Consider the following 25,047-nt stretch of genomic DNA (forward strand, 5'->3'; position numbering starts at 1 on the left):
CCTCCAGGATAACTTTTATTTTTCTCTTTTCTGGATAAAGTACTCTATCCTGCTCAATCTTTCCTGATACTAGCACCTTCTCAATTCTGACAGGATCCATATCATTTTTTTGCAGTTTCTTCAGTGAATCAATATTCTTTCTATAAAGTGGAGATCAGAATTTTTTCTCTTTGTTCACGGGACATAGGTGTTGCTGGCTAGGCCAGCATTTTTATTGCCCATCCCTAATTGCCCTTGACAAGGTGGTAGTGAGCTGCCTTCTGGAACTGCTGCAGCCCATGTGGTGGGAGGGAGTTCCAGGATTTTGATCCAGCGACAGTGAAGGAACGTGACATAATTCCATGTCAGGATGGCGAGTAGCTCGGAGGGGAACTTGTAAGTGGTGGTGTTCCCGTATACCTGCTGCCTTTGTCCTTCTAGATGGTATAGGTCACGGGTTTGGAAGGTGCTGTTGAGGGAGCCTTGGTGAATTGTTGCGATGCATCTTGTAGGTGGTACACACTGCTGCCACTGTGGGTCGATGGTGGGAGGAGTGGATGTTGGAGGTGGTGGATAGGGTGCTAATCAAGCAGGCTGCTTTGTCCTGGATGGTGTCGAGCTTTTTGAGTGTTGGTGGAGTTGCACTCTTCCAGGCATCGTCCACTGCGTCCAGTTCTCCAAGAACATTCTAGCTAAAGATCTATATAAAGTTAACACCACCTTCCTGCATTACTATTCTATTTTTCTAGAAATGTATCCGAGCACTTTGCACACTTTATGGTTAATAACTTGTAACAATTTACTTATCTGTATTCCTCAACCCCATTTAGTTGCTGATCCCCCAAGAAGCTAGTGACTAAATTATTCCGCTTATCGAAATGAACCACCTCACGCTTCACTATGTTGAGTTTCATTTGCCATTTATCCACTCACTCTGCAAGCCTTTTCTTATCTTCCTGTATTCATAAAAGAAAAATCAGAAGAGATGTAAAATGGACTGCCTATTCACTATCACCCATTTTACACTATTGCAGAAAGTCAAAATCTGCCCCACTGTGTCCAATGTAGTCGGAGAAGGAGAAACAGAAAATGCTGGAAAAACTCAGCAGGTCTAACAGCATCTGAGGAGAGAAAAAAAAAGTTAAAGTTTCAAGTCCATATGACTTTTCTTCAGAGCAGATAATAAAGAGCAGAAAAATGTAGTGAAACATGTCCCCTCATGTGATTCTGTCACATGAGCAGGGACATGTTTTTAACTACAAAATTAAGTTTTTATTTTATTTGTATTTGCTTTTGGAAACCTCATCCCGCCTGTGGATGAGCTTTCCAAAAAATGCAAAGGCCACTTGGCCTTTTTGCCTGCCTGTTAGGTTGAATGCGCAGTGAAATATTCAGAACAATTGATTACTTAATGGCCTTAATAAGCCTTTTAATTGTCGACGGACATGCTGCAGGCTCTGGCACGCGCCTGCTGACCAAACTATCATGCAACTATGCATTGACATGGCATGCTCGGCCGACGTCAACATGCGTTATTTCACGCTCGGTTGGGTCGGGCGCGCGCCCATCTACCGAGCTAAAGATTCTGCCCAATGTTTCTTAACCTCCTGGCTAAGTGAAACTTCTCACCCCTTCTTTTGAATCAATCTAATCTGGTTTATTTAAAAATGCAGATGTTCCCTTTACACCTATGTTTACCTACCTAATATTTTAAACCTAGCTTATCTTCTGTTACATCAAAGCCTTCAGAACAGCTGCCTTTAATTCAATTAAGTCACACACACATACACACACAGACATAAACACAGACTTACTCTACAATAAATTCCAATAACATTATGAAAATTATTATATCTTCCTGATACCAGACTCTCTCAAAATTGTAAGAAGCGTGTAGTGGAATTTATGGGATATTTTGTGTATGAGACAACACAGGGTGGAATCTTGTTGTGAAACCAGGGGTCCCGTCTGTCAGCTGAAGAGCCGGTGAGAGACCCATGGTGCCTCTTCTCAGGAAGGCCTGCCAGACCACACACCAATCAGGCAGTGGTGGGGCCAGCGATGGAATCAAGACCCCAGGGGCAAAAGTCCCACCTAGCGAGAGCTACTGGCCAGTAAGAGGCCGGGGCTGCTGCCGGAAGGACACCCCCCAGGGACCCAGGGTTCCAGGCTGTAGATTAGTTCTTGGGCTGGGGGTTGTGGGGAGAGAGGTCACGGGGGTTAGAAGCAAGGACAGGGATTGGCTCTCAGCAGGCCCCCTTCTAGATGTCCAGTCCCTTGATCAGAGACTGATTGCCTTTGATCAAGGGACCCCTCCCCTCACCCCACAACTCCCAGGTAACAAGTAGCTTGCGCAGCTTCTGCATCTGAATGTATGTAGCATTCAAAACAAAACAGATGAACTGAAAGCTCAAATAGATATAAATAAGTACAATCTGATAGCCATTACAGAGGCCTGGCTGCAGGATGACATTGTTTGGGATCTGAATATTGAAGGGTACATGACTTTAAGGAATACAGGAAGCTAGGAAAAGGTGGAGGGGTGGCTCTGTTAATTAATGATGGGTATTAGCACAATAGAGAGGGATGGAGAGTAAAGGAAGAAATAATGGGAGCTTGTCAGAAAGGTACAGCGATAATGATGGGAGATTTTAATCTACTAGGATTTAATCTAATAAAGACTGGAAAAATCAGATGGGCAAAATTGGCATAGATGAGGAATTCATAGATTGTTTTCGGGATTGTTTCTTAGAACTGCAATTCTGGAGCCTGTTCTTGAGCCAATCAGAGAGCAGGCTATGCTAGAACTGATATTGTGAAGGAGATAGGATTGATTAAAAACCTTATAATGAAGATGCTCCTAGATAATAGCGATCATAATATGATTGAATTTTACATTCAGTTTGAAGGAGAGAAGAGTAGGTCGAAGACTAGTATTTCAAACTGAAATAAGGGCAATTCTGAGGGCATGAATGCAGAGCTAGCTAAAGTTAACTGGCGAACTATGTTAAGGGATAGGTCAATAAAGATGCAGTGGCAGACATTTAAAGGGATGTTTCAGAATACACAGAATAGATACATTCCAACAAGAAAGAAAAATTCCAACGGGTGGTCCCACCATCAGTGGTTAACTAAAAAAGTTAAAGATAGTATCATACTTGAAGAAAAAGCGTATGATTATGTAAGGATGTGTGGCAGGTCAGAAAATTGGACAGAATATAAAAAACAGCAAAGAATGACTAAAAGATTAATAAAGGGGAAAAATTAGAATACGAGAGAAAGCTAGCTAGAAATATAAAGACATAGTAAGAGATCCTATCAATATTTTTAAAAAAGCATTAACAAAGTGAGCATTGGTTCTATAGAAAGTGAGTCGGGGGAATTCATAACGGAAAATAAGGAGATGGCAGATGAATTGAACAGGTATTTTGCATTGGTCTTCACTATAGAGGATATAAGTAACATCTCAGAAATAGCTGTAAATCAGGAAATGGAAGGGAGGGAGGAACTCAAGAAAATTGCAATCACCAGGGAAGTGGTACTCAGCAAATTGTTGAAGCTATGGACTGACTGGAACTCATCCTAGGGTCTTAAACGAAGTGGCTAGTGAGATAGTTGGTGCGTTGGTTTTAATTTTCCAAAATTGGAAAATAGCTAATATAACTCCTTTTTCAAAAAAGGGAAGGAGACAGAAAGCAGGAAACTGCAGGCCAGTTAATTTAACATCTGTCTTAGGGAAAATGTTAAAAGCTATTATTAAAGACTTTGTAGCAGGGCACTTAGATAAATTCAAGGTAATCAGGCAGAGTCAACATGGTTTTGTGAAAGGGAAATCATGTTTAACCAACTTATTGGAGTTCTTTGAAGAAGTAACATGTGCTGTGGATACAAGAGAACCGATGTGCTGTACTTAGATTTTCAGAAGGCATTTGATAAGGTGCCACGTCAAAGGTTATTGTGGAAAATTAAAGTTCATAGTGTAAGGAGTAATAAATTGGTATGGCTAGCTAACAGGAAGCAGAGAATAGTCATAAATGGGTCATTTTCTGGTTGGCAAAATGTAGTGGTGTGCTGGGGCCTCATCTTTTTTCAATTTATGTAAATAACTTGGATGATGGGACCGAAAGTATGGTTGCTAAATTTGTGATGATACAAAGATAGATAGGAAAGTAAATTGTGAAGAGGGCATTAGAAAGCTACAAATGGAAATAGATAAGTTAAGCGAGTGGACAAAGATCTGGCAAATGGAGTATAATGTGGGAAAATGTGAAATTGTCTATATTGGCAGGAAGAATAAAAAATAACCATATTATCTAAATGATGAGCGATTGCACAGCTCTGAGATGCAGAGGGATCTGGGTGTCCTAGTGCATGAATTGCAAAAACTTTGTATGCTGGTACAGCAAGTAATTTAGGAAAGGTAATAGAATGTTATCATTTATTGCAAGGGGAATTGAATACAAAAGTAGAGAGGCTATGCTTCAATTATACAGGGCATTGGTGAGACCACACCTGGAGCACTGTGTACAGTATTGGTCTCCTTATTTAAGGAAGGATGTAAATATGTTGGAAGCAGTTCAGAGAAGATTTACTAGACCAATACCTAGAGTGGGCAGGTTGTCTTATGAGGAAAGGTTGGACAAACTAGGTTTGTAACCGCTGGAGTTTAGAAGAGTAAGAGGTGACTTGATCGAAACATATAAGATCCTCAGGGGTCTTGACAGGATGGATGTGGGAAGGATGTTTCCTCTTGTGGTAGAATCTAGGACTACAGGTCACAATTTAAAAGTAAGGGAGTCACCTATTTAAGACAGAGATGAGGGGAATTTTTCTTTTCTCAGAGGGTTGTGAGTCTTTGGAATTCTCTTCCTCAAAATGTGGTGGAAGCAGAGTCTTTGAATATTTTTAAGGCAGACCTAGATAGATTCTTGATAAGCATGGGGATGAAAGGTTATCGGGAATAGGTTGAAGTGTGGAGTTGAGGTTACAATCAGATTAGCTATGATCACATTGAATAGTGGAGTAGGCTCAAGGGGCTGAGTGGCCTATTCTTGCTTCTAATTCATATGCTCATATGTTCACCTGTCATGCATGCTGCATCGTGACAGGCCCACTTGCAGCTGGGTTAATCCCAGGGCGATGGGATGAGGCCCATAAGTGATCATCAATTGGCCACTTAATGGCCTCAGTTGGCAGTAGGGTAGGAAGGTCAACCATGGCCTTCCTGCCCAGAACTTAATTCTGGTGGAGGTGGAAAGGCAGCAGAGTTCAGTTGCGCCACCTGCGAGAGCAGAAGATTTCACCCATAATCTGTGGATATTTCAAATCTTAAAAATTCGATTCCTCACTTCACACTCCATTTTTAGATAGCTGCTGAGTCGCACTAAATTTATACATAAAGGATCCGTGAACATTTTGAAAATTAGACCCAGTTTATAATGACTGTGCTTTTATAAATGTGATACAAAAATAAGATGCTGTAAGAAGAAACTCCTATTTTGCAGGCCCCAAAGGATAAAACTCACCTTGATGAGAGCTTAGGGAGATAGTTACATTAATGGCTCACAGCTGCTGACAACCGGTGAAAACAAAAGGCTACTAAAACAGCATTTGTTTGACATCAGAAAAGTAGTGAACTCCCTTGTCACAATGGCCCAGAGTTTTGTGTTTGTAATGAAGGCAAAACGGTCAGTACTTGTCATTATTACAACCGTGAAACTGATAGCAATTTCTGACATTCACATATGCATAGTTCATCATGGAAATCCAGATGTAGCTGTCACTGATTCTCTGCTCCTCCACAAGGTGTGCTGTTACAGTCCTCAACAGATGGAAATTTTCTGAAATTACTTGAATTGAACGATAGTGCTTATGTTATTGGACATGTAATTCAGAGGTCTAGACTAATGATCTAGATACATGAGTTCAAATCCCACCCATGATAACAATGTGGAAAATTGCTCAGATCTGTCCTATCTGTAAAAGGCAGGACAGATCTAATGCATCCAATTACTGCCTTGTTGGTAGCAAATTGATGAAAGGTATCATCAACAAACTGATGAAAGGTGTCATCCATAGTGCTATCAAGTGGCTTTTACTCACCAATAACTTGTTTATCAATGCTCAGTTTGGATTCCACAAGGACCACTCAGCTCTAGACCTCATTATAGCCTTGGTCCGAACATGGACAAAGAAGCTAACGGTCCATAGGTGAGATGAGAGTGACTGCCCATGACATCAAGGTAGCATTTGACTGAATATGTAATCAAGGAACCTGTGTAAAATTGAAGTCAGTGGAAAACATGGGGAAAATTCTCTGTTAGCTGGGCTATACCTATCACAAAGGAAAATGATTGAGGTTGTTGGAAGCCAATCATCTCATCCCTGGCCAATGTTACAGAAGTTCCTCAGGGCAGTATCCTAGGCCCAACCATCTTCATCAATCGCCTTCCCTCCAGCATAAGATCAGAAATGGGGATACTCGTGCATGATTGCACAGTGTTTAGCTCCATTTGCAACTCCTCAAATAATAAGGTAGATTGTGCATTCATGCAGCATGACCTAGATAATATTCAGGCTTGGGCTGATAAGTGGCAAGCAACATTTGTGCCACATAAGTGCCAGGTAATGAGCATTTTGAATGAGAGTCTAAGCACTTCCCCTTGACATTCAGTACCATTACCATCACCAAATCCTCCACCATCAACATCCTGGGGGTCACAATTGACCAAAAACCTAATTGGACCAGCCATATAAATACTATGGCTACAAGAGTGGATCAGAAGCTAGGAATTCTGCAGCAAATGATTCAGCTCCTGACTCCCCAAAGCCTTTTCACCATCCACAAGGCACAAGTCTGAAGGTGATGGAATGCTCTGCACTTGCCTGTGCTCCAACAACATTCATAAAACTCAACATCTGATACTCAATCGGCACCTGATCCATCATGTTAAACATTCACTCCCCCCACCATTGATGTACCAAGGCTGAGGTGCGTACCATCTACACAGTGCACTGTAGCAATTCACCACGACTTCTTTGGCAGCACTTCCCCATGACCTTCATCACCTAGAAGGGCAGGAGCAGCAGTCATATGAGAACACAACTACCTCCAAGTTCTCCTCTGAGTCACACACCATTCTGACTTGGAAATATATCCTATTCCCTCATTGTGGCTGAGTCAGAATCCTGGAACTACCTGCCTAACAGTGCTGTGGGCAGCCCAGAAGTTCAAGGATACGCCTCGGCACCACCTTCTGAAGAGCAATTAGGGATGAGCAATACCTGCCTACCAGTGACACTCCTATCTTATTAACCAAAACAATTGACATGAGCTTCCACTTTTGCTGTATTTAGTCTCACTGCAAAAACCTTTGAAAAAGTTACACCTTGTAACTAGGCTTTTAACGGTGTACTAAGTTCATAATTAGCATAGAACAATCTCTTTGGCTCTGACGATACAAAGCTAGGTGGAAATGTAAGTTATGAGGAATATACAGAGACTGCAAAGAGATTAAGACAGCTTTGGTTGAATTTAATGGCCGTGGTGGTGACCGTGTAAAGCCCAGGGCAACCCTGCCATGGCCATTTGCATAAGCCCCAACAGAATTCAATGGCAATCAGGCAGTTAATTGCCTACTGTTGGGGCTTCCATCAACCGAAAAGCTGGCAACTCTTCAGTCCCAGCTGTGCCACTAAAAACATTGGCCACTACTGGGACTGCAGTAGGCCCAGACTAACTCATGGAGAAGGCCCTGGAATCAAGGTGAGTTTGTGGGACATGCCAGGGCCTGTCAGGCAGGACTGGTGAGGAGGTTGCAGGGGGGCTGGGGGTGATGTGTCCATCTTGAGAGCAGGAGGATCTTTCAGCAATGTCAACCCTTACCACTTGGGGGCCATTGTGTGCCATAGGGTGCTTTATCAGGAGGCCCCCGTCTCCCACCTTAAGCCCACACTGAGGCCACCAGTCTTTATTGGGTGGCCTCCCCATGTGGCATACAATGGCAGAGGGATGAGGCCCTTTGGCCACAATTGGCCTCCGGATGAGAAGGCCGTCTCAACGATCTCCACTCATGACATAATCAGGGTGGGAGGTGGTAGATGGGAAGGTAACAGGCATGCCTCTCCCCGCCTTCCTGCCTAATTCTACAGTACCCACCACACCTCCCAGCCCACTCCCGAGGGCGGAATTAAATTCTGCCTGTTAAGTGAGCAGGCAACAAAGTGACAGATGGAGTATAATGTGAGGAAGCATGAGGTTTTTCACTTTATAAAAGAAAAGTAGAATATTTTTTAAAAGGTGTGAAACTTTTAAATGCTGATGTTCAGAGAGACTTGGACCTATTTGTCCAAGGAACGCAAAAAGATAACACCCAGATACAGCAAGTAATAGGAAGACAAATAGCATATTGGCCTTTATTGCAAAGGGACTGGAGTAGAAGAATAAGGAAATCTTGCTACAATTGTATAGGGCTTTAGTGAGACCATATCTGGAGTACTGTGTGCAATTTTGGTCTCCATATCGAATAGGACAGCCTTCCCGCCCCACTTGGCTTGGAGTGAAGGTTCACGAGATTGGTCCCTGGGATAAGTGGATTGACCTATGATGAGGGACTGAGTAAACAGGACATAAATGTTCTGGTGTTTAGAAGAATAAAAGGTAATCTCATTGAAACATACAAAATTCTAAAAATGCTTGACAGGGTAGAAACTGAGAGGATGTTGCCCCTGGCTGGAGAATCTAGAACACAGGGGCAAAGCCTGAGGATAAGGGATTTAGGACTGGGATGAGGAGAAATTTCTTCACTCAGAGAGTTGTGAATCTTTGGAGTTCTTCACCCCAGGTGTTTGTGCATGCTGATAGGGGAGTGAACTTGAGGCAGGAGATCAACAATGATTGTATTGAATACTGGTGCAGGCTCAACAGGCCATATCATCTACTACTGCTCCTCTTTCTTATTTTATTACAAAACACTAACTTCAAATTTGCAGAATGTCAAATTTCTCCATTATGACAAAAAAAAACAGGATTTTAAAAATAATTTCTCATCAAGTTTATTTTGATATTTCAGTTTCTATCTTAATCCCATGGGAATGTCTTCAGTTTGCTGTCTGTAAAATGCTTAAAAAGTGAAGGATAATCAGTGTTGTTTTATTTCCTGGTTTGTTGTCTGTGAGAATTTTTCAGTGTGATTCACCGCTTAGACATCTTGATCGGTAAAATGTTGCTGGAATTCCCCTTGAGCTGGAATCAAAATAACATCAGAAAAGGGGAAACCCCCAGCAAAGAGATTGCTAGATGTCTGTGGGCAGCTTTTTTTGGGATCACCAGCAAGCAGTGTCACTTTGTCGTTAACAATGAAATCCAGGCTATTGGAACACAATATGCTTCTGAAGTGACTGTAGCCTTCAGGCTCCGGTAACAAGCACACCAACTCTCTCAGGACCTATTTTAAGTTTTCATAAATGTCTTTCTGTTTAATCAAAATCCTCACAATTGTACATAATAATTGGACAATGAAATTTTTATCTGCAGAAGTTGTCCTCAACCCAATGAGTAGTAATCTGAGTAAACTTTTCTGCTTTGAATAAATAGGACCTGTCTTCTATTGTACAAAACCCTGCTCAAAAATTGTACACATTTAATGCTGAATATTATTGGAAGACTCAGTTAGAAGTGTCTAAATGCTTTTCTTCTTTAACAGTCTTCTGTAAAGTAATATCCTGTTCAAGTTTTTGTTTGGTGAGTGTGGTGCAGCTGCAGCCCTTAAAGAGTTTATGTCAACAGAACATTATCAGATGTGGGGCAGTCTGGTGAAAGGGATCATGTTGAGCCACTGTGTTACATTTAATAGGCTAAAAGCCTACACATGCTGACTGAATATGGCTCAGTATATTGTTTAATACTCAGCTGTTCAAGACCATGTCAAAATGTTAACTCGTCTAATCTGACTCCTGTAGCTGCCATTATAATGTAACCATAAACCAAGCTTCAGCTGTTGAAGGTCATCAGTTATTGGAGAGCCATTCTTTGTGCATGACTCCATCATGGTGACAATTTTAACCTTTTCCCCCTTTTCTATGCTATTATTTTAAGTTTACCTCACCAATGTCCTTCCTGTTCCATTCACCCCACACCACCCCTTAGAGTGGCAGTGGCACCACCCTGGTGCCACTACCACAGCACCAAATGGTCCAAAGTCATAAATAACATCCTCCATGACAACAGCCAGAGTGCATTATTCCCCCTCCTCTTTCATGGTGTCTATTATTCCTCCTCCTGCTTCACAATCTCAGCAGTATTTGTCATGTCAATGGATCATTTTCCTCCAATGCCTCCTCTATTGTCCAGCTCAATCTGACTGATTTGTTCCATACTTAGCTATCCTGTCATGTGCAAATGACCCCTTTTATTGGCTTCTATTTCAACCCTGCATCCTCATTCCAGGAATTTGTCCTTGGTGCTCTCTTAGTCATGCTGCCCCTTGGCGACATCATCCACAGAATAGTCCCTGCATTCACTTTTGTTCCATCGGACTGTTTATCTGGTGTGAAGGGTGGAATTTTGTGCTCTCCCTGTGGCAACTTTGAAGATGGGGGGCATTTAATCAGGCAGCAAGGCGGCATGGGGACCCGGCTGTCTTCCCGTCTCTGCCCTGATTAAGTCTGTGGTGGGAAGGCCTATCGACAGCCTTCCCGCCCCACTGCCAATTGAGCAATAAGGTGAGCAATTAATTCTCAGTTAAGGGCGTCATTTCACCACCACTGGTATAAACCCAATGGCAGGTAGGGTTTCGCCATGTGACGCTCATGACAAGCAAACCCTGGTGTGTTTGCTTGCTGATCCTGAGGGGGAGGATCCCTCATTCAAAAGCACTCAGTGTCTGATTGAGGACCTGACATCGGGAAGGGGTGGGGAGGCCTGCTGAGAGCCAACTCCCCTACACACCCTCCCCCTGCAACCCCCACCCCACAAACCCCCTCCTGCCATCACTCACCTGTGACATGGGTCTTATGCCTTGGATATCGTTCCAGCAGCAGCCACCGCCACCAAAGTGGTGCTGCTGTTCAAAAGAGCTGCAGACCTCAGATTGACCGGCAACTCTTGGCGTGGTTGGCTTCCACCCTAGGTTCATGATCCCAGAGAAAGACTTGTTGGTGGCCTGTCAGTTGCTTGATTTGCAAGTAATACTGGCAGGTCTTCCCAGAAAGAGGCAACGCGGGACTCTTGCCAGTTCTCCAGTTGGCAGCTGAGACCTCCAGCGCTGGCACAAGATTCTGCCCAAGGTCTTGAATAAGCTGCAGTTTCCTCCAGCTAAAAACTAAATTGATGGTCTTCAACCCCTGCCATTAACTGTCCGTCTTTGCTTCTGACTCCGTCACCCTATCCAGCCACCGTTTCAGACCGAACCAAACTTTTTATAACCTTGGTATCCAGCTTGAACTTGATCTAAGCTTACAACACCATATCTTCTCCATCACAAAAGATTACCTACTTCCAACACTCCTATCTATGCCCCTGCCACAGCCCATCTACTCCTGAAACTCGCATAAATGCCCTTGTCAACTCCAAACATGATCATACCAATACTTTCCTCATCATCCTCCTATCCTCCACTCTCTGTAAACTTCAGGTAGTCTCAAATTCTGTTGTCTGGACCCTATCCTGCAGCAAAACCTGCTTGCACATTCCTCCATCCTCATTAATCGACATTTTCTCAGTCCCTCAAAGCCTCAACTTTGAGGCTCTCATCCTTTAATCCTCATCCTTGAAGCCCTTCCCTATCTTTGTAACCTCCTCTAACACTTCACCATCTCTCTTCCCCCCAAGTATTTTGCATTCCTCTGACTGTAGCATGATGTGCATCCCTACCCTCTTCACTCCTGCCTTAGTGGAATTGACTTCAGCTGTCAGGCCACATGCAGTGGGATTCCCTCCATTAACTTCTCAGCTTTTCCTCCTTTAACAAAAATCCACTTCTTTGAACCTCTGCTTATGGGCCGGATTTTCGCTTCAGAGGCAAGTAGTTAGAGTTGGGAAATTTCCCAACTTGATGCACCCACCTTGAGAAAAACTGCACTAAATGGCGCTATGTTTGCTCTGGGAGGGTGGATGCAGGATAGAATCAGGTCTGCAACCCCCGGATGCCAGTCGAAGGCAGCCATGTGGTGCTGCCGCATGCCAAGACAGGCTGCTCGAAAGGCCTGCCAGGGTTCTCGGGGACTTTGCCCCAGTTGTTTTGTTAAATATTAGGCCCTCTAGCCCTCACCCGTCACAGCCCATCACCCCCCACCCACTCCCCATGTCCCCTTCATGCCAGCTCATAGCCCACACCCATTCCCCCATGGCCTGTCATACCCTCCATGTCAACTTATGCCAACGCCCACCCCCCCTCCCCTTGGCTCCTTATAGCCTCAATACAAATTAATGCCAACTCATGTCCCCTCACCCACCACTCTTTGCACTTAGGCTCTCCATCCGAACTCACCCAGTGTCCACCATGGGCAGAATTCAGGAGCCATGTTGAGATGCAATGAAATGATGTTCAAAGTATCTATCGCAGCTTTCACTATAATCAAAAAAAACTCTCGTTCAGAAAGCACATTCATAATTTTTTTAAACCGTCAAGTACCTAATCCCTTATCAAAACAAACAGACTTGTATTCATCAAAGATTGCTAATCCTTGAATAAGCTCTTTGAGCTTTCAATCAAACTGTGAATTTACAACCCCCATGTTAGGATAATTGTAGCTTGTGGAAAGCAGCCAACCATTAATAATGATATAGTGATAGCCATTGGAGGAATGTCAACAAACAGCTAATGGAACAGATTTTTTTTCAACCTCACTGACACATGCGGTAGGTTTTCTTTCAAAATTTTAAAGGGCTGGAAATTTAAACAGCTTCACAGCTTGAGTTTTTTTCAACTCTCACTGACACAGACAGGCGGTTCTTTTAATTTTTAAAGGGCTGGGGATTTAAATAACTTGACAGCTTGACAGTTCTGCATACTTTATCGGCCCTTCATGAGCATTTACGTCTTCTTCATAAATGTGTGACTCCCATATTATGGATTAAGCCGCTTGCTGAAGCGAATAATTGCTCTGTTTGAACTCAGCACGGCCTTCAAATTGCTCTGCTGAATTCGGGTTTCTCTCATGTGTGAGTCACTTCCCATCCCCTTTCCCCTACCAGTGAAAATGGAATTTGTCAGAAATGGGGGCAGGACTTCCAGATCCGGGTCCCATCCACCATTTTTAAAGGTCTGCGGAGTATCTACAACTCCCCAGAAATCCGGCCCAATATGTCCTTCTTGATGTTTATATTTTTCTGAGCATTTCTGTGAAGCTGCTAGGAATGCTTTTTTCTTTTAAAGGCCTTATATAAATGCAATTTGTTGCTGATAAGAGATGGACTCTTATTAGAAAAAAAACATTTATGCTTTAGCACCATAATACTTTCACAATATTGACTGAACAACTCTAGGCCTAACGTTAAAGAAATAAGTTACCAGCAGTGCAACAAGGCCAACTACCTGATTTTTTTCATTTCACTGCTATGAAGAGGTACTTTTTAAAGTGTTCAGATAAGAGTCGTCACCTGTAACCACCATTACGTCTCTCACCTGAGTAATCTAATTTAAAAGGGCAGTCTGACATATCATTACTTGCAGTAGCTCCCTTGGCAATGGGAAAGGTGGGAAGCAAGGACTGACACTGGCATTGTTTCCATTTTATTGAACTCATACTTATAAATTATATATAATTTATTTAAGCGAATGATATGGGATTAGGAAAAGGCTGCAATTTAACTTGCATTCAGATGAGAGCCACAAACCACTCAGATTTCACTCAAATGGTTTGTGATATAAATGGTTCTTTTAATGAAATTGGTGCCATATTATTCAAACCCAACATTCAGAACTCAGTAAAATCTCATTATACTTGTAGAGCAGTGGCTGCTAAACAAACTATGAAAGGAATATTGCAGTTCTCGTGTGAGAATGCAAAGCTTCGTGAGAGTACACTGTCATGTTGTCCTTGGCCACTAGGCGGACAGCAGCCCAAAGGTACTCTTCTTCTATATTTCATTAACAGTATCATTCAACTTGTTTTCAGATTAGACATGAGACAAACTCAAAAGCCTCATCAACAAAAGTATTATTTGTACAATATGCAGCTGATGAAATAAAAGGTTCTGCTGCGACTAAAGATTGATTGAACCAAAAACAATTTATAGCTTCTAGTTCACGGTATTAATACATCTGCACTAGAAGATTAGAATAATATCTAGAGATTCATTTGTTTGAACACCAGCTGAAGGACTTGTTCCACAAAATAGCATTGATAGGTAGTGAAATAGCTAACTATTCCAAATCCTCGAGCACACTTGACGGGTGCAGTTGATCACAGTCTCAAGGTGGAACCTTCCTGACCCTGTGGAGGAGGCTTTAGAGGCGGGGTGGCTGGGATGGAATCAGAAAAATCTATCAGCACAGCTTCCCATCACCATCCAGTCTCTGGGCAAGTTTAGCTCCTATTCCATTAGAAGCATCATTCAGGAACATATTCACCTTTTTAGACTTTCCTTCTTATTTTTGTCCAATTTTTAAATTTAATTTAAACTTTAATTCATTAGGTAATTACAAAGGTAGACAGCAAGATCTTTGATCTCAAGAGCACATGAAGTTGAGGGTAATATACTGGCATGGATTGAGGATTGGTTAACGGACAGAAAACAGAGAGTAGGAATAAATGAAGCATTCACAGGTTGGCAGACTAGTGGGGTACCTCAAGGATCAGTGCTTGGGCCCCAGCTGTTCACAATCTAAAGCAATGATTTGGATGTGGGGACCAAATGTAACATCTCAAAGTTTGCTGATTACACAAAACTAGGTTAGAATGTGAGTTGTGAGGAGGGTGCAGAAAAGCTTCAAGGGGATTTAGACAGGCTAAGTGAGTTGGCAAGAATATGGCAGATGGAATTAAATGTGGAAAAATGAGAAGTTATCCACTTTGGTAGAAAAACAGAAATGCAAAATATTTCTTAAATGATGAAAGATTGGGAAGTGTTGATGTCCAAAGGAAACTGGGTGTCCTTGTTCATAAGTCACTGTAAGTTAATATGCAGGTGCAGCAAGCAATTAAGCAGGCAAGTGGTATGTTGGGCTTTATTACAAGAGGATTTGAGTACAGGAGTAAAGAAGCCTTGCTGCAATTGTATAGAACCTTGGTGAGACCCCATCTGGAGAATTGTGTACAGTTTTGGTCTCTTTACCTAAGGAAGGATATATTTGCCACAGAGGGAATACAACAAAGGTTCACTAGACTGATCCCTGAGATGGTGGGATTGTTTTATGAGCAGAGATTGAGGACACAGGGCCTATATTCTCTAGAGTTTAGAATAATAATCTCATTGAAGCATACAAAATTCTTACAGGGTTTGACAAGGTAGGAAGGATGTTTCCCCAGGCTGGGGGGGGTCTAGAACCAGGGACACAGTCTCAGATTAAGAGGTGGGCCATTTAGACTCAGGTGAGGAGGAACTTCTTCACTGAGGGTGGTGAATCTTTGGAATTCTCTACCCCAAAGGGATGTGGAGGCTCAGTCGTTGAGTATATTCAGGACAGAGTTTGACAGATTTCTAGATATTAAATATATCAAGGGATACATAGTGCAGGAAAATGGAGTTGAGGTAGAAGATCAATCATGATCTAATTGAATGGTGGAGCAGGTTCGAGGGGCTAAATAACCTAATCCTGCTCCTATGTTTAAATGAAACCTTAAAAAACGGACCTTATTGGAGTTCTGTAGATTTAATTGTGGTTCCCACTGATGCTTAATATAATCCATTCCTGAAATAGGTCAGAGGAATTATAACAGAAAAAAATTATCTTGTGTGCATCTTAAGTAGTTGCAGTTAATTTGTGTAGCTGGTTCATTTTCTGGAACAAGGTGTTAGGCTGAATTTCTTCAGGTGAAAGTGGTTTGTCTGTGTGCGGGAAGTTAAATCCCCTAAAAATGACTGCAGATCAGGATATGGACATAATCCCACTCTCTTCTGGGCATCACTGTGGCAGAATGAAATGCGAGCGGGGAACCCCCTTGGAACTTCAGCGCCTCAGGAGACTTAGGCTCTCACAACAGGCCGCAGCTGACATCTGCAGCCTCCTAGAACAAGACCAACTTCCCAGTGGAATAGGTGGTTATGCATTACCTGTGGTTGACAAGGTATCTGTCACTGGAGAGACAGCCTGTCCCCCAGGTTTCTGCATCTTGCCATCATATGTGCTGTCTTCTGCAAGATGAGAAAACAGGTGTGAGTATTTGTGATAACTTGTGTAGAGAGGAGGGAAGGACACCATTTGCAGAGGGTTACTGTGAGGCATGGGTGCGAGAGGGCAATAGGATGAGGGTGAGTGTGAGCGTATGCTGCTCAAATGGGGATGTGAGATGCTTGGAGAGAGAGGAATGAGTGCAAATGCAAGGTTGTTCTGAGGAGTGCTGGAGAAAGCTGTGGAAGTCAGAGTGTGGGACTTGACACCTGAAATTATGTCACTCACCTGCCATGCCCTCCTGAAGTCCTGGACCTTCAGTGTGCTGTATCCAGGTTGGAGGGACTAACATATGTACTGCCGACTACCCTGGCTACTTCCATCCAAGCCTGTTTGGCTGTTAAGGTTGTCCTCTTCCATCCCTGGAAAAGATCACCTTGTTGCAGACCCTCAGATCCTACAGCAAGATCTCCAGATAAGAATGGGCTACTAGGGAAGCATCCTTCCCATGTTTCCTCTCTGTTCCTGTGGCTGCTGCAGCCTTAATAATCCAAGTGCTGATGAACCACTGTAACCCATGTTGTGGTCTCTTTAATTAGAAATCCTTCCTTTGACAGAGATGAAGTGTCATCCTACCCAGCATCTCTGATTGGTTGGGATACTCAGAGGCTGAATTCTAATACTACGGTCAGTTAAAGAACCTCGGCGTGGTCAACTCCTTCCTTGTCCTGATCCACAGATTGGAAAATTCAGTGTTTGTGATTTTTAACAAGTTGTGCAGTGTCCAGGCCTTGTTCAAACAGTAGGAGTAGCTATGTGACATTGTGGATTGGGCACTGACCTGTCACCTAGGGGGCCTGTGTTCAAATCCACCCTAGAATAATGGACATGTCTGTTCCTACAAGGGTTCTGTGTTTACATAGCTTTAATCCTTAACTCAGTTTCTAGAGGCACTGCAGAAAACTGTTTCTTATTTGACACTAAATGGGAAATCTTGTCTAGAGAAGCCGCTATCAAAGTATTACTAGTGAGAAATGGAATGTTCACACTGATGCAATAGATAGTACCCTTCTGAATTTATGATTTAGGCATTTTTTTTTAACTAGAGAAAGAGTAAGATTTAACATTCTTAACCTGACACTGACATTGTGCAGTTGCAATAGGAAGAAAATGTTCTGTTTCTCAACTCAAGGTTATACATGTGCTTCAACACGAATACGCTTCATGTTTATGAGCACAAAGTTTTACCTGAAAGGTGCCATGGGTTCTTTACTAGCTGTTTGCCTTCTTCCATTGAGAATATGGAATTTAGCCATCTTGAAATCTAAACATTCTAGTTTTTCAAGCATCTAGAAGAACAACATGTGCTCCAATAAAACCCTAATTCCAAATTTTTAAGGTTATCAAGGCTTTAGAGGGGGTGCAAAGGAAATTTACTAGAATAATGCCAGAGATGCAGGACTTTTAAATGGAGAGACTAGAGAAACTGGGTTTGTTCTCCTTAGAGCAGAGACAGTAAAGGCAAGATTTGATAGAGGTGTTCAAAATCATGAAGAGTTTGATAGAATAAGTAAGGAGAAATTATTTCCAGTGATCAATAAGCAGAAATCACAGATTTAAAGTAATTGGAAAAAGAACAAGGACAACATGAGGAAAAATATTACACTGAGTTTTCATGATTTGGATTGCATTGCCTGAAAGAGTAGTGGAAGCAGGTTCAACAATAACTTGCAAATGGGAAATTAGCAAATACTTGAAGTGGAAAATTTTATAGGGCTATGGGGAAAGAGCAGGAAACTGGGTTTAACTGGATAGATCTTTCAAAAACCTGGCACAGGCATGACAGGTCAAATGGCCTCCTCCTGTGCAGTATCATTCTATGATTCTATGATTTACAAGACAAATAAGAAGGGCAGTACATGCTGGGTGTTTAACAATGTTTGAATCAGCAAGCTGAACTCCAAAATTGCTCAACCTGTTAGCTAGCTAGTTAATAAACAGCCTTCCAGTTGCTTAGCTCTCACAAGCTTAGCTCAAGCTTTTTCCTACCGAATGAAACACAAGAAACAAAAACACCTAAAACACCAATGACCTGGTTACTAATATGAGTTATGATACATAGACTCAGTTGTCAACATTTTTCCCTAAAAGTATGTAGATCTGTGCTTCATAGGTGCTTCAGATAAGTGTGTGCCTTTAATCTGTAATATTGACATTGTATTGAGTATGTATTTGTTTCATATTCAGAAAAGTACAAAATGATGAAGCAGTATTTTGTTTTTGCTAATGGAGGATTATTATCATTGCAGCGATTGTTAATAGTTCCAGTAGAGTGAAGAACGTATGTAGGTGTTATACATAGCCAATTACTAAGATATGTATAAAACAAAGATACAGAATCGAGCCCTGAGAGTTCACAGTTTTTTTAATTGAAGGGAGGTGTCGTTTGTATTTCTTTCTTTCATGCGGCATTGGAGCTTTAAGGAGACACTTTCTTAAAATACAGCTGGAATAATGTAATTCATAAACATAAGGATGCAGGTTGGCCCATGTTATCTATTGTTGTTGAGCTTCCAGCAGATAATTCACCAACAACAGGCAATTTTCTGATTCTGCAGAGGATTATCATCATTGCAGTCATATTTCTGCTGTGGTCATATACCATGATGGTATTTTTTCAGGCAAATGTGGTACCTTGTCTATGTTCTACCATTATCACCGAAGAATGATAGTGAAGACAGTGCCCAGGTTTACATAGAGAGCAGCTGAAAGAAGTGGGAAGACAAAAGGTGGCACTGTTTTGCACTCCAGGGCATCCTTTTCAAATTGAGTTAGATAGAGTGCCTGGCAGGAGGTTGCACAACATATCAACCAGAGAGGGTAGCATCCAATTCATAAGAAATCATTAGACTTGATGAAATCAGCCAAGGGAAATCTTCTCACAAGTGCCTTATAACAAATATTTAGGCATACAACGCATGTGTTCCACACATCATGTTACACATTGCTTGCTGCCTCACACAAAGCACTCAGACCTTAGAGCCTTCGAATGCCTACATGCATGCCTCTACTTTCATAGGGCACCAATCACATCTGCAACTTATCACTGAAATTGTTAGCATGCTGACTTCTTAAATGAGCTTCACACAACAAATCCTTCTGACAGAATCTCACTGCGTATTCAAGTATTCACACATAATGGGCTGAAGCGTTGCATTTCATGTGTTCCTGACACTTCCAAGATATAAATATTACTTCTCTGCTTGCAGGGCAAGTTGGCACATGAGAGATTGAAGCAGACCTGAAGTGGTTTAGGGCCTTGAATATCTTTGTGGAAGCAATTTTGTAAGCCACTGGGTTTGAGAGCATTCAGGAACTGGGAAGGTTAAAGCCTGGGGTATCCTTCAATCAGATGGCTCGCACTATCTTGTGTTCTTTTCTTTCCTGATACTTGCTTGCTGTTACCCAGGTGTACTTCAATTACAACCCCATGTGACAAAGCAGATACCCTTCGCTTAAGTAATACTCAGACGAATGCCATGCAGCCAGCATTCTTATGTATGTTCCTCTTCTATCTTTGTAGTGTCTCCTAAGAACCAGCTCCAAGTCTCAATACTCCAGAAGAAGACAGCACCTTGTAATACTCATTCCACCTATTGCAAGCACCAACATGAGTATATCCCATTTGAGGAATTTCAGTAGTCAGTTTGAGGAGAGTACATCAGTCAAATCACAGAGCATGAGTGGGCAGTTGCATGTAGCAATGACAGTGGGGAAGCAGAATCAGGCTAGCTGGAAGGCCAGCTTATATCCTTCCCCAGCTGTAGACACTAGGAAGTCCTGTCTTTAAATACTGATTTCTATCTGAGTCCCCCAGTCTTTTATGCAGTTATTTCAGAGCACAAAAAATACCTTGCAAGCTCTGGTAGCAAGTGCTATAATGCATGATCACTTGTATGAACTACATTCTATCATGAAGTATGCAGTAACCCCGGAAACCCGAGCAACAGAGGTTCTTTGCAGGAGAGTATCTCACATTGCTGCATATAGATGTTGGGCTTCAATATCCAAGGAACTCTGTTGTCCATCTTCAGCATACTAGGAGATCAGATGGGAAGAGCCATTACACACAGCTTCATCACCCACATTACAGACCACAGGGCTCCTCCCACGAAGATTACTGGATACACTAAGGGAGTGCCCAGTATGGCTAAAATAGGAATTTCTCTCGCGGAGATGACACAATCACTTCCAGTTTCCATTCTATTCCCAAGTGTTATTTTGGCCCCATGGTAAGCCTCCTGACTTTGATTCAAAAAGTAATGGATTCCAGCCCCAGTCTTGGGAGTTGTGCACATGATAGGGGGATAAATGAAGAAAGAAACAACTTGCATATATATGGCACCTTTCACATCCTCAGCATCCCAAAATACTTCTGAGCCAATGACTTGCTTTTGTGTCATTACCATTGCTTTGTAGGAATGCAGCAGCCAATTTGCACAGAGCAATGAGATAAGTCTATTTTTGGAGATGTTAACTGAGGTATAACTGTTGACAAGGACACCTTGACAAGGAGAGGTTTACTGTTCTTTTTCAAGTCATGCTATGGGGTCTTCTTATTCTATCTGAAGTATTATTGGTTTAACATCCCATCCAAAAGACAACACCTCAAAAAATGCAGAGCTTCCTCTGACCACACTGAATGGTAATGCCTCGGCCAATCAGAGTCAACTTGCCAGCCAATTAGTACCCTTTTCTCCAGTAGTGGTCATTTAAAATTTAAAACTCAGTTGAATCCAGGAACAGTGTCCACTCTCTTATCTTTCCTCCCCCAACCCCACCCACCCCCAAAGCTGTCAGTGACGTGTTTTACTCTGCTGCATATGTTCAGAATCAATAGCACAGAAGGATGCCATTCAGCCCATTGTGCCTGAGCCAGTTCTTTGAAACAGCTATCCAATTAGTCCCACCCACTGTTCTTTTCCCATGCTCCTGCAATCCTTTTCATTTCCTTTTTGAAAGTTACTATTGAATAGTGGTCATGTCACTGAACTACTGATGCAGAAGCCTGGACTAATGCTCTGGCTACGAGTTCAAATCCCACCACAGCAACTGGGGGAATTTAATTTTAATTAATTAAATCATTACTAAAAAGCTACTCTCAGTAATGAAGGTCATGAAAATACCAGATTGTCTTTAACCATCTTCAACTGCTCCATCAATGACCTTCCCTCCATCATAACATCAAAAGTGGGGTGCTCACAAATAAGTGCACAGTGTTCAGTCCCATTCGCAAATCCTCAGATATTGAAGTTGCCCATGCCCACATGCAAATGAACCTGGACAACATTCAGGCTTGGGCTGGTAAGCAGCTAGTAACATTTGGGTCACAGAAGTGCCAGGCAATGACCGCTTTCAACAAAAGAAAACCTAACCATCTCACCTTGATATTCAACAGCATTACCACCGCTGATCTCTCTTGCCATCAGCATCCTGGGAGTTAACATTGACTAGAAGATTAACTGGACCAGCCAGATAAATAGTGTGGCTACAAGAGCAGATCAGAGGTTGGGAATTCTGCAGCAAGTAACTCATCTCCCGACTCCCCAAAGCCTGCCTACCATCTACAAGGCACAGATCAGGAGTGTTATGGAATACTCTCTACTTGGCTGGATGAATGCAGCTCCACCAACACTCAAAGAAGCTCGACATCATGCAAGACAAAACAGCCCATTTGATTGGCATCCCATCCAACACCTTGAAAAATCACTCCCTCCACCACCAGTCCACAGTGGCAGCAGTGTGTACCATCTACAAGATGTACTGCAGCAGCCCACCAAGGCTTCTTTGACAGCACCATTCAAACGATCAACCTCTGTCAGGTATCCAGAATGACAAGGGCAGCAGATGCCCAACATCAGGGAATACCACAACCTCCAAGTTCCCCTCCAATTCACACACCATCCTGATTTGGAACTATAGTGTTACTCCTACACTGTAGCTGGGTCAAAATCCTGGAATTACCTCTAGTTGCTCGGTAGTACAGAACTTGAATATTACTGAAAAGAGATACATGTTGCTGAGGCTTTTCGTCTTGCACTCATCAGGACAAGTGCAAGATTGACAAACTTTAAACGATCACTATTGGAGAAAAGGGTACTAATTGGTTGGCAAGTTGACTCTGATTGGCCAAGGCATTACCATGCAGAAAGCACCCCAAGCTCCCAGGTAATTCAAAAAAGTCACAGGACTTGAACATATTCCTTTGTTTGCAAAGAATGGGGTCCCTGCATATGTTGCTCCTAGCAAGCCTAAATGAGCTACCTTACGATTATCTTAAATTGGGTGTTAGTGTAGCTATTAGCGGATTCAAGATTGTTTAGCAAGTGCTGCCCAGTTTAGGAATCACATTTAACAGTAGACATTTTGGCTTTTGGAAGCATGGGCTGGTTGAGTACGGTCTGTACTCTTCCTATTACGCACAACTGAAGGAACGTGCTGTTTAATTTGATCAGCCAATCGTACGTACATATGGCCTACATACCTGGCATCTCATCCACACTAAAATTCATACACGACATTGCTCAATTGTGTGGTAGGCAGAATGCTTTTTGGACTGGCAGCAGCATCCTGTTAGTAGAAAATAGCCACTGCTGCTCAAATTTTTGTATGAATTTCAGAATTTTTCCATAAACAATACAAACAATATATTAATCAGAATATTGTCATAACTGATTTAAACACATATTTATAATTTATTTCAAGTTACACACCATGGTTATTATAAGCAAAACGATAATCATGATTAAAACATTTTTTTTAGCCCATGTTTGGTTTTTCCACATTACACTGAAAATTACACAGAGAGATATTTAAAGGCTATATGGGAACATTTTATCTAGAGACTGATTGGGTGTTTGAGGCAAGCCCTGAGGTTTGGTGACGTTAGTAGGTGGAGATTGAACATGCATTCTGTAGCTGGGAAAAACACTAAACAAAAACATATATTTTCTATGTAAATTTTTCTGTAGTTTAGTGCCCCAAAAATAACAAACGTTTGTGCTTCATTTGTCCCTCTAATTAAAGAGAGAAAAAAATGAAAATCAGGATCTGAAAGGAGGTTAAATTCTTTCTTTTGCATTAGGAGCTCTGACGTGTAAGTTACCATTTGTTTATTTTCCTGCAGTCAGTCATTCTCAGACCTTGTTTTGTCAGAACAGCTGGGTGTGGAGATGCCTAAAAGCGAATATAAAATAAGCCAGCCTGAATTCCTTTGCAGGCCTGTTGTTACCTATCACTGCACTACCTTCCGGCACAATGCTGATTGTGATTAATTAAGTACACTCACGCATCCCCTAGTAGGTGGGATCCAATGAACAGACTGAAGGCTTGCTGAAAAAATGTCATTATTAGATGAATTCCTGCATGTATTATTCATCTTTATGCCATGCTCCCCAATTTATTCTTCCTTTATTTATCTGTGAGTAGCATCAGTTATGATACTTCATTAGTCTGTACCTATTATTGTGCTATTATGCTGTGACAAAGTATTACTATGTGAAAATAATACTCCCTCTGCACCCCCTAAAAATAAAGCTGTGCAAATGTTTATAAGATTCTACAAAATGAATCTCTGACACAGCAGGCAAATAGCAAATGTACAACAAGTGAATATGGGCTGTGTTCCCATTTAAGAATGAAGCCCTTCATTTAGTGCCATTGTGTTACACTCAATGAAACAGTTTTTCAGTATTAAAGCATTCCTTGGGGTGACCTAACCCAGTCAGAGTGCTTTCAAATCCCTCTGTACGGTTTCTAAGTGCTTAGTCAGTACTAAGGTATGTGACTGGTAGTTTTATTTCTCTTCAGTATAGTGTAAGATTACAAACGCTTACATAGATGATGAACTTAATTTGTTATCACATGGTGTTTTCACATCCACTCAGTTCACTGGTTCCTCCCAGTCATGTGACATGTGAGTTGGAATTCTGACTTGTGGCTACTCCCCTTTCCTAAAGTCTGCTTCAACTTTTCACAGTTCAACAGTGTGTGTTGCCTGTTTTCCTCACCACTTGTTTAGCCTGTTACCTTGTGAGGTGAAGAGAGCTTGGACTCTGGTCAGCATTGTTGCAGATATGTTCATGGAGCTACCTTTATCACCAAGCTCAGGCTGTGTCTGTCTGAGTTCCCTGTCACCTCAGGGCCAGGATATATACCTGAGGTTGGATCAGTCACAACGGCGGTCACCATACAGGATGAGCAGGATGATTGCAAGGCAGCAGCTGCTCACTAAAATTCAGCATGGTATGTCTACTATATCAAAGAATTCAGTAGTTACTCAGTAGTCAGATCAGCCAGCCATAAAACAAATGAATGCTGCTCTCAAGATTTTTTTTAAACAGGAAATATATTTCAAGTAATATTTTTCCTGCAAGTTTTGATCTTAATTTTTGAAACTTTCAACAGTTGTTTTCTATCTTTTTCCTATGATAACTCCATTGTAAGAAATTCATCTTTTCTCAACTTGTATTGATGCAACAGCTATAATTTTGCTGAGGGAAAGTCACCCTGTGTTGTAACAGGTGTGAATTAGTAAGCAACGCAGTTATATTCTTGACTGATGCAGCTACTGTGAAACTAAAAATATAACAGCATTGTGATGTTTTGCAATAAGTCTAAACCAGCCGATATGTTTGTAATTGTTTAAAATTTCAACCTTTATCTTTTGGTGCTCCCTGATATGATTAGTTGTTGATGAAAGTTGTTTTAAAAATGTCATGCAATTGCTAGTATT

The 25,047-nt window shown here is 41.9% G+C and overlaps 1 protein-coding gene across 5 annotated transcripts in view; it reads left to right on the plus strand.

Annotated features, from left to right (window-relative positions):
- Window positions 1-25,047, plus strand: part of LOC144682710 (stAR-related lipid transfer protein 13-like) — a 165,267-nt gene that overhangs the window by 14,002 nt on the left and 126,218 nt on the right. Inside the window, exon 1 of one of the 5 annotated variants that reach the window (XM_078545335.1) lies at window positions 24,237-24,557. The exons of 2 other annotated variants lie outside the window; for them this stretch is intronic. In XM_078545335.1, coding sequence (XP_078401461.1) covers window positions 24,389-24,557 — 169 coding nt within the window. In that variant the 5' untranslated portion in view covers window positions 24,237-24,388. Of the gene's footprint in view, window positions 1-24,236; window positions 24,558-25,047 lie in introns of those variants that run through there. 2 more of the 5 variants (XM_078545327.1, XM_078545329.1) reach the window with 2 other exon arrangements.

This window comes from Cetorhinus maximus, chromosome 7 (genome assembly GCF_964194155.1).
Source record: "Cetorhinus maximus chromosome 7, sCetMax3.hap1.1, whole genome shotgun sequence".
Classification (NCBI taxonomy): Eukaryota; Metazoa; Chordata; class Chondrichthyes; order Lamniformes; family Cetorhinidae; genus Cetorhinus; species Cetorhinus maximus.